General features: G+C 36.5%; 1 protein-coding gene across 1 annotated transcript; it reads left to right on the top strand.

The window, feature by feature from the left end:
* Positions 1 to 693: 693 nt before the first annotated feature.
* rrp36 (ribosomal RNA processing 36) lies at positions 694 to 6,291 on the top strand. Its single transcript, XM_046856842.1, has 8 exons — positions 694 to 825; positions 2,161 to 2,558; positions 2,645 to 2,780; positions 2,865 to 2,931; positions 3,002 to 3,106; positions 3,188 to 3,262; positions 3,790 to 3,907; positions 5,970 to 6,291. The coding sequence occupies exons 2-8, from the start codon at positions 2,165 to 2,167 to the stop codon at positions 6,092 to 6,094; spliced, it is 1,020 nt and encodes a 339-aa protein (XP_046712798.1). The 5' UTR covers positions 694 to 825; positions 2,161 to 2,164; the 3' UTR covers positions 6,095 to 6,291.
* The last annotated feature ends 3,321 nt before the right edge of the window (positions 6,292 to 9,612 follow it).

Raw genomic sequence — 9,612 nt, 5'->3', positions numbered from 1 at the left:
TCCACTTGGTCTCCTGAACACACAACATATCTACCTTTCTCCTCTCCTCTCCATCAAATCAGCTACCTCTCTCCTTTTTACCAGTTATAGTACCAACATTTAAAGTACCAACTCTAACCTCAACTCTCCTACACTAAATGTGTGTGTGTGTGTGTGTGTGTGTGTGTGTGTGTGTGTGTGTGTGGTACAGTGAGGTAGAAGTGAACAATGGGATAATGTCTAATAATTAACAACTAATTAAATATAAATCATATTTTGGAAAAAAATGTAAAAATAAATAAATAAATAAATAAAAATGAAACCATTTCTTTTTTCTGGGTTATTTATGACCACTATTTGTTTTATTGGCCTATAATCTCATACTTTTTATATTACATAACTTTTTAATATAAATATATATCATAAACGTATATATTTATATGGAAAATATATCAAGTACATTGGTTCAATAAAATATAATAAATAATTTTGGGGAAATTTTTAAATAATTTAATTAATTATTTTTTTATTAGAAGAAAGAAAGGAAAAAAGAAAGAAATACATTTTTTTTATTATTATTTTATTATTACACACAACACTGGAGCCGCCATGCTTCTCCCCAATATCGCTTCTGGTGATAGCAGTTGCCATGGTGATGAGGGTTTGCCCTGGTGGAAGCGCCGCACAAACCTGACCAATCAGGCAGCGCTTCTCTTGAATATTAATAAGCGTCTTCCTTTCCGTTCGTGTGCGGAGCTTCGTTACCCGGAAGTGTTTGTACCTCGCTTAAAAAAAGCATGGTTCCGGTTTTCTGTTTGTGTTGTTGATTATAGACAACATTACAGTGTAAGTTTTTTTCGTCTGTAACCTTCTCTGATTATTTACATTTGTCATATATGACATATTAATGAAGGTCTGGTATCGTGTGTATAGAAGTGATCATGGTCTATACAGGACATGTTGAGGACTGAGCTTGGCCTGTGTGTGTGTGCGCGCGTGCGTGCGTGTGTGTATTTTTTAAATTTAATATTTAATTTTCTAAAGATATGAACTAAATTGTTCCACTCCAATTAATTAAACTAGAGATGTTAAATGATAGAAGAGAAGAGCCTTTATTTGTCACATTATACATTACAGCACAGTTTAATTCTTTCTCCCAGATGTTTAGAGAGGGTCAGGGGTCCTGCTTAGTGAACCTCTAACCTTCTGATCAGTAACCCAGAACATCACTCATTACTAACATTTTAACATAAATCCTTATTTTACAATAGAATGGTTTATTTACATTTTTTATCATTGTGCTGTAAATTTCTTGAAACTAAAACTTTATATTTGAATCTGCATTAGTTAGTTAGTTTTCAATATTATTAAATCACAATTAAGAGAAAACATGGCATCTTTAATTTTAATATAACTTTTCGTATAACGTAACATTAATTTAAGTCGAGTTTGATTTTTGAAAAAGGTTTCGGGCCGCTCTGGTTTGCGGATTGACACATCCTGAGTAAAACATTACATATTTATAACATAGTAAAAAACTTAGTAATTTTGTAGTATATTTCATTTGTTTTCTTTCTCTGTTTTAGTAAAACGGCTCATTTAGTCGGCTTAAAAATGAAGCAAAGATGTTTTGTTAAACGTTTAATTAGAAACAAAGATCTTTTAATGGCATTTTTTTCCCACTTCTCATATATGGCATATGGCTGAAAGGGCGACATGAAGTGTCCAGCCTACCAAAATTAACCCAAAAGAACCATAACGACTCATTTAGGAGCTCATAAAATAACCCAGAACAACATCTAAAGAACTGCAGGTCTCAGTTGTTCAGTAAGGTCAGTGCTCATGATTCCACAATAAGAAACATGTAGATTTTCCCCAAAGACTTTTGAGCAAATATTCTGTAGATTGATGAGACAAAAGTTGAGGGGAATCCTTCACAATGCGATGTACGGTCTTGCATTATGAGGTAATATAAAATATAAAAAATGTGATGATCTAAATCATTTAAGTGTGACAAATAATCAAAATACTTTTTCACAGCACTCTAAATAAAGCCTTGGATTTCTTCAGTAAAACTCTAGTAGGATCTCCAAACCGAAGAGCACCAGAGGGACATCGTCCTACATCCCAGCAGCTCTTTATTCATACTCTGATTTTGATTGCCAATTTTTTTCTTTTCAGAACGATGGCCTCCAAGAAAAAACAAAAGTCTCTCAAAAAAAATCCTCAGTTTGCAAGTCCTGTTCAAGCGAAAAGAAATAATCAAGCACATGGCAAAGCATCATTTACTGATGATCTGGAGGATGAGGATGCTTTAGAGATGGAAAGAAACTTTGCCTTGGTCAATAAAAGTGGCCTTGCGCAAAAATCCGAGATGTCTGAGAAAGCCATGGAGGAAACGAGTGGTGAGGAATCGAACCAAGCAGACGAGGATGATGGAAGCGATGAGGAAGCAAACGATTTTGAAAAGGAGCACGGCCAAGCCGAGACGTCTGACGTGACCGGGTCAGAGGATTCGGATAACGAAAAGCCAAACGACCCTGACCCAAGCATACACACCGTGACCGGGTTTAAACAAGGTGAGGGGATTTCACGCTGGTGCCACACTGATTATGAAAACCATTGTATTGGTAATAATTTATTTATTTGTCTTTTTATTAAACAGATCTGTCTACAATGTCATTTGAAGAGATTTTGAAGTTACAAAGCAAATTTGGAAGGAAGGCCTGCAATAAACTTCTTTGCAACGCAAAACAGAAAAAACAGAAATTTCAACCTTTAAAACAAGCGTCCAAGGACAGGTACTGAGCTCCTTATACATCAACATCATCAAACACTTCCTCCAATTCCTCCTCCATCCCCTTATAACATGATTTCTATTGTAGACCTCAAGAGATTTCATCCAAGAGACCAGTTTCTTTACTGAGAAAAGAAGGATTCCATAAGAAACCCGTAAGTTTCCTACGCATCAGTACGTTCACATGGGCTCAATTTATATTTCATGGCTTTTGTATTTTTGTAGAGTCTGAGGGATCCTCGTTTTGATGATCTTTCTGGGGACTTTAGACCCGAAGTGTTCAGCCAGACGTACAAATTCATCGATGAAATCCGACACGGAGAGGCCGAGGTTTGCTTGAAATGACGAGGGTCTTGCAGATATTTGCTTATCGCTATATGTGCTATCCTGCTTGAACGCTTTGTTTTTCAGATGGTAAAGAAAAAGCTGAAGAAAGTCAAATCGGCTGCGAAGAAAGAAGAACTGAAGTCTTTTCTGAAGAGAATGGCAAGTTAACACTTAATACAGTATTAAGCGTTATTGTAGTATAAACGAGCACTGAATGTCTCTTTTTTTTACTCAAGTTACTGCATTTAAGTAGGTTTTTTTGTGTACTTGTAGTTTTTAAAATGTTTAAATTTTACTTAAGTTTTGTTTAAAGTTTTGTACTTAACCATATTTTAAATCATATCTGCTACTGAGTAAAAAAATTCAATAGTAATTGAATAAATACAAATAATGAAAGTGGAAAATATTCAGATTCTGAAATGATCACACCCTGGAAACCGCACCGATTGATTAATAGGCGCAGAATAAACGCACTTAACTCGCAGGAAAGAAAGATGGAGACAGACGCCAGTAATGCAGACCCTTCTGAAAGCTAAATGCCGTCGAAATGAAAGTTGAATTCTGAATTTCGGCATAAATGGCAACCCCACCCCTATTACTTTTTACTTTTACTTGAGTAGAATAATGTATTTCTCTTGACTTTACATTCGGTTGTTAAACATCTGGTTTGTCCAAAATGTGTGCAGGAGAACCAAAAGCGAAACCATCAGCGACAAGAGCAGCAGAGAGAGAAGGAGCTTCACTTTAAGAGGAAGCAGAGAGCGTTGGTGGAAGGCGGCCACAGACCATTCTATCTCAAGAAATGTAAGTTCATGTAAATGTAAATTCTCCTTCAGTGCTCGCTGAATCTGCGGTTGCTTCAGGTTGGTCAGATGGAGTTTCAGCAACATAAGGTGCCCCCTATAAAAAAGAGGTTAGCTGATGACCTGAATATACTGAATGGCCGGTTTTTCATCTGTTTTCCTCTATTTCCCTGATAGTACAGGCATAATCCAAGATTATTAACATTTGCATATTTCGATTTAGTTACAGCAGTGGTCCCAAACCCCCGAGCTGAGGACTGGCACCGGTCTGTGGGTCAATTGGTACCAGGCAGCACAGAAATAATACATAACTTACATTATTTCTGTTTTATTTATTATCTGATTATGAACAATGTTTTATTTTGGAAAATGACCGGATTCTCTCCATCACATCTGTCTATGACTCACTCCTGTCGCTTCCCTCGGTCACATGTCTTACCTCCATCCGCTACCTTCTTAAAGGGGCTGCTCCGGCCGCTAACACATAATACAGTACCACTAAATTCAAACCCCCAAGCGAGCAAAATGAACAAAAAACAACACGGTGGATTCACGTTTATTATTAGATTTAGAAAATCCCAGTTTTTATGGCGGTCGTATCATTTTATTTTGTTGTATTTATCTGCCACACCTTAAAGACCGGTCCGTGAAAATATTGTCAGACAATAAACCGGACCGTGGATAGAATAGGATACATTGGGCTCAAATTATGACCGAGTGGTTCAGGGAGCATCATTTTCACACATTCCATTCAATTTATTCTTATTTGTTAAGCACTTTTAACAGTGGGCACTGTCTTAAAGCAGCTTTACAGTGATTGTATAAAAGAATTGGGGAATTTTACCGATAGCTAGGTTGGATCATACTTTCCTAATAACAGACTAATCAACCAATAGTTTTTAAAATAGATACTGGATATAAAAAAAACGAACATCAAAAACATAAAGTACTGAGTTTTACAACAAAACAAAACAAAAGTATTGAATCATGAAAATGTTCCTGAATGAAACAAATGTGAATTACTTAATTAATAAATATAATGAATAAATATAATATAGTGCCCTTCTTGCACCATCTCGCGTCTAAAAAAGCAAGTGGTGTCATTGATTTGATGATAGCTGATAAGTTCCAGCAATCCACTATCCATGCAGATTAATCGGTCGACCTCTATTTAGTGCCCATACGTTTGTTCCTTATAATTGTAAGTTAATCCTTAATGAGCGAGCCAGTGGCAACTTTTGCAAGGAACAAAACCCTGAGATGGCATGAGGAAGAACCCTTGAGAGGAACCAGACTCAAAAGGGAACCCGAGTGACACTGAATGTCCATTTATTACAGTTCCATCCCTGTTGAGGTGTACTGTTTAGTGATGGGGGCTTAAATGCATAACAGTTCATGCAACCTGTGGTCTTGAGCCATTGTAGCAGACTGTTGATATTAATTTCAGTCCAAATCCATCCTCCATGGAAATAAAAAGTTCTTGAGTTGCTCAGTAACTTTATGGATCTTTAGACTGTTGAGGTGGAACCATCACCAGCTGCACACAGTGATCTTCACACACTTCCATACCCCCTGCAATCACTATGAACAGATTTACCCTCAAGTCTCAATCAGTGAACAGTTATACCTCAGCGATGATGGAACAGTAATTAAGGGTCACTCAATGGGGACAAGTTCCCTTTTGAATCTTTTTTTTTTTTCTTTCAAGGTTTTTTCCTCAAACCAGCTCGGGTAGTTTTTCCGTCACCTCTGGTTCACTCATTAGGGATAAATTCATAGGGAGTAATTTATATAGTTATATTTATAATTTATCTCTGTAATGCTGCTTTGGGACAATGTTCATTGTTAAGTGTATATAAATAATTTCAATTGAATTGACTACAAAAGCAGAAGAACACACCAGGTTCAGAAATGGGTGTTTTTGTGTCATTTTGTGTAGAAAGTGTTGTTCATGAAAATCCTATTAATCCTAAAATACTAGTTTCTAAAATACTCAGACCATCTCAGGCACATGGACAGAAATGTTTGCATCTCAATTCTTGCCCATTTTCCCATTTTCTCAGCTGATCAGAAGAAACTGCAGTTGGCAGAGAAGTACAACGAGCTGAAAAAGAGCGGGAAGCTGGAGAATTTCTTGAGCAAGAAGAGGAAACGTAATGCCGTGAAGGACCGCCGGAAGCTACCCTGAACACCAGCATGGAGATCGGTCTTCTCAAATACAAATTGTTGGACAGCTGAACATATGATGCTGCACACTTATGGATTGGACTGAATAATATTGTTCTCAAACACCTTCTCATAAGGACAGGATGATTTTTTTTTATTGTACAGAACAATAAGATACATTCTTACTTACAAGTAATAAAGGAAATATCTATACTTAGACCCAACAGTAAAGTTTCCTTGCCATCAGCTCCCTTATTGGCTAATGCAGCTGCCATTTAAACAGCATCAATACACACAATTGTCAAAATGTTCATTATTTTGCTTTATCTTGCTGATTTTTTTTTTTGTTTCTTTGTTGGTTGTAGTCGTTCACAGGACTCCTGTAACAAGTAGATTCTAATATCTATTTAATGCTTTGTGAATTAAACATAATGAAGTTTTATATTGAGTTTATTAGTATTTTTTTTTTAGATTTGAAAATGAATACATTTGAAATGAATTAAATTGTCATTCATGATTAAAAACACCAATGAGTTCTAAATAAAGGGCGATATATAAATAATATTTAAAAAAATGTATGTAGTGAACGATTACCTGCTTTCTCAGCACTGCTCATCCTAATCCTCATTACCTAACGCTTACCAGTGGCCATGTTGGAATGGAGAATTATGGGTGGTACAGAGGGTTGCGATGCCACTACACAGCTCCAGCTTCCCTGGTTCCATCCTCAAACCTTTCAGTGTTTATTAAGATTATCTTCAGACATGGATTGACTTTGCTGAATAAACAGGTGTGGATGTGGGTGGATACTTTGTCCACAGTGTTTAAGGGATTCGCTCCAGATAGTTTGTGACCCTGACTGAGAAAAAGCACCCGCTGACAATGAAGCATTTTTAGCTTCTGCGAGATTATTCATTCACTGCACCGCCATTGCACTTTTTTACATTTACTGTTTGTTTAGTCTTCGTGTGGATAATTCGACACCAGTCACAACCATGGACTCTTCCATATTTTCGCCTACTACTGTGGGTGTGTAAAGAAGAAAAGAAATCGAGAAAGACGTACTTTTGCAAGAAAAAAAAATTGGCCCCATCCACATAATGGAGGACAATTCCCAAATTTCTCAGTGTCCATTCTGACCTGGAAGTTTGTACTTTTCTTGTTAAGCAGTTAGTGTTTAAATCAGCAAATCTTTCTGACATGACTTCTCGTTGTTTAATCAGTCACCTTTATATAAGCTCATTTTTGGTTAATGAGTGTTGGTCCTTTCTTCTTCTGTAACCCATTTAGTGCATGCAGTAGTCACCTCTGTTAAGAAAACGAATGCTTCTATATTAAAGATGAGCATCTCCATAACTGAGGCCAAAGCATCTTGATTCATAGCTAGCAATATGATAAATAAAAGACAGATATGAAGCAGCTATCGATGCAATGCGATATGATTCACCCCTTTTACGATGCTGTGTGATTTGATTTCAAATTTGATTCAAAACAATGCAATTCAATGCAATATGAAGTAATGGAAAAAATACGATGTTATAAAATTCAGTATTGTACAAATAGTTCAGTCGCTTTTATTTATTTGGTTCAGACAGCAAATCATAAATTAGTACCTTCTGACTTCTAACTCATGGTCCTTTCACAAAAAGGCCTTTGTAGGGCAATGAAAAATTATCAATCACACCAGATTTTCTTTTCCTGTTCTGTTTTCAGGAAGATGCAGCCAAAAAACAACAACCACACAACAGTCAAGTCAAGTCAAGTTTATTTCTATAGCGCTTTTCACAACAGACATTGTCTCAAAGCAGCTTCACAGAAATCAACAGTGAAGGTGAATGTTGTGTATTTATCCCTGATGAGCAGCCATGGCGACTGTGGCAAGGAAAAACTCCCTTAGATGTTATGAGGAAGGAACCTTGAGAGGAACCAGACCCAAAAGGGGAACCCATCCTCATTTGAGTGACATCAAGAGTGTGATTATAGTCTTTAAGCAATACAGAACACTGGAAAATGGGAACTAACATGCGCACTGGAGTGTAAGATTATGAGTAATGTTCTTTCTACAGTCTTATACAGATCATCACAGATGATACCATTGAACTAGTAGTTACAGAACATCCGCCTAAATGCAAGTTGAAATGCTGGAGGTCCTGTGTACTAGTTTTTAGGCCGATGAGCAAAATCTCTGTCTTTTTAGAATTTAATAGTAGAAAGTTACCGGTCATCCAGTCTCTTAATTCATGAATACACTCAGTTATCCGAGTCAATTAAACTGTATCATCTGGTTTTGATGAGATATATAGCTGGGTATCATCAGCATAACAGTGGAAGCTAATTCCATGCCTTCTTATAATATTTCCTAAGGAAAGCATGTATATTGTGAAAAGCAGGGGTCCTAGAACTGAACCTTGTGGCACGCGATCATTTACTAGCATTAACCTGGATAGCTCTCCATTTAAGTCTAGAAAATAGTAATGATCGGACAGGAAGGATTTAAACCAGCTTAATGCCTGTCCCTGAATGCCGATGTAATTTTGTAAGCGATCTAGGAGAAGATCATGATCTATAGTGTTGAATGCAGCACTGAGCTAGCAAAACTAACAGCAAGATGAAGCCTTGGTCTGAAGCTAAAAAAAGGTCATTGGTGATTTTTAACTAGAGCAGTTTCTCTGCTATGATGGGGCCTAAAACCTGACTGAAACTCTTCAAAGATATTGTTCTCTTGTAAGTAGGAACATAACTGGGCAGCGACAACAGGAATTTGACTGTTAGATTTTACAATATTTTGCTGGTTTTTTTTTTTTGATTTTACGGTAAACCACTGGCAGCAGAGTTGCCAGTAATCTACAGTTTTTTTGTTTGCTTCCATAAAATAAATTTACAGTATGTTATTATTAAAAATCTGTTTCAGTGTGGTTTTCTTATTTTTATTTCACACATTTAACTCCTTTAATCCCACATCAAAACTCTCAGTTTTAAAAGAGCACTAGTGTGTGTCCATACTACAGAGTGTTGAAGTTTCACTAAAGCAGTGATTAAGTTAGTGAGATAATGAAGTAACTAATTAAATGAGGATTGAATGTTAGTGATGAACACCTGAGAACAAGCAGAATCACTAAAAGAAAAAAGAAACAAGAGCAGAGAAACACATTTTGCAGCCAAAGCCAAAGATGAAATCAACTGATAAGAAAACCCATTAAATCTCTAAAATCTCAGCAGACAACAACCCAAAATCAGCCTCACCAGCTTAACTTATTACTAACCAGTGTGTCTTTACTTCTGTCTACAAAATGTCTACAAAAGATTTTAGATGTTGTACGTTCATTCGAAGTCACCATAATGGAGATCAGTGTTTGCTTTAGTTGGGTTTTTGAATTGTGACAAAACAAACAAAGAGAAATGAAAATGAGGGATCAGAATACCCCCCCCCCCCCTCCCCCGAATGCCCTAATGAAAAATCACAACAAACTAAAAAACATTGAATTAAACAAAGTTTTGTGCTGTTCTGATACCCAGACTGCATTGTGGCATGATTTGTTA

This window comes from Silurus meridionalis, chromosome 9 (genome assembly GCF_014805685.1).
Source record: "Silurus meridionalis isolate SWU-2019-XX chromosome 9, ASM1480568v1, whole genome shotgun sequence".
Taxonomy (NCBI): Eukaryota; Metazoa; Chordata; class Actinopteri; order Siluriformes; family Siluridae; genus Silurus; species Silurus meridionalis.
This window is presented reverse-complemented; position numbering and strand designations above follow the sequence as displayed.

Bases quoted from the DNA above. Each gene is read 5' to 3' on its own strand.
- rrp36 (XM_046856842.1), top strand. From the start codon at position 2,165: ATGGCCTCCAAGAAAAAACAAAAGTCTCTCAAAAAAAATCCTCAGTTT. The intron at 2,781-2,864 runs GTACTGAGCTCC...TTTCTATTGTAG, and splicing joins AAACAAGCGTCCAAGGACAG to ACCTCAAGAGATTTCATCCA. The intron at 3,263-3,789 runs GCAAGTTAACAC...AAATGTGTGCAG, and splicing joins AGTCTTTTCTGAAGAGAATG to GAGAACCAAAAGCGAAACCA.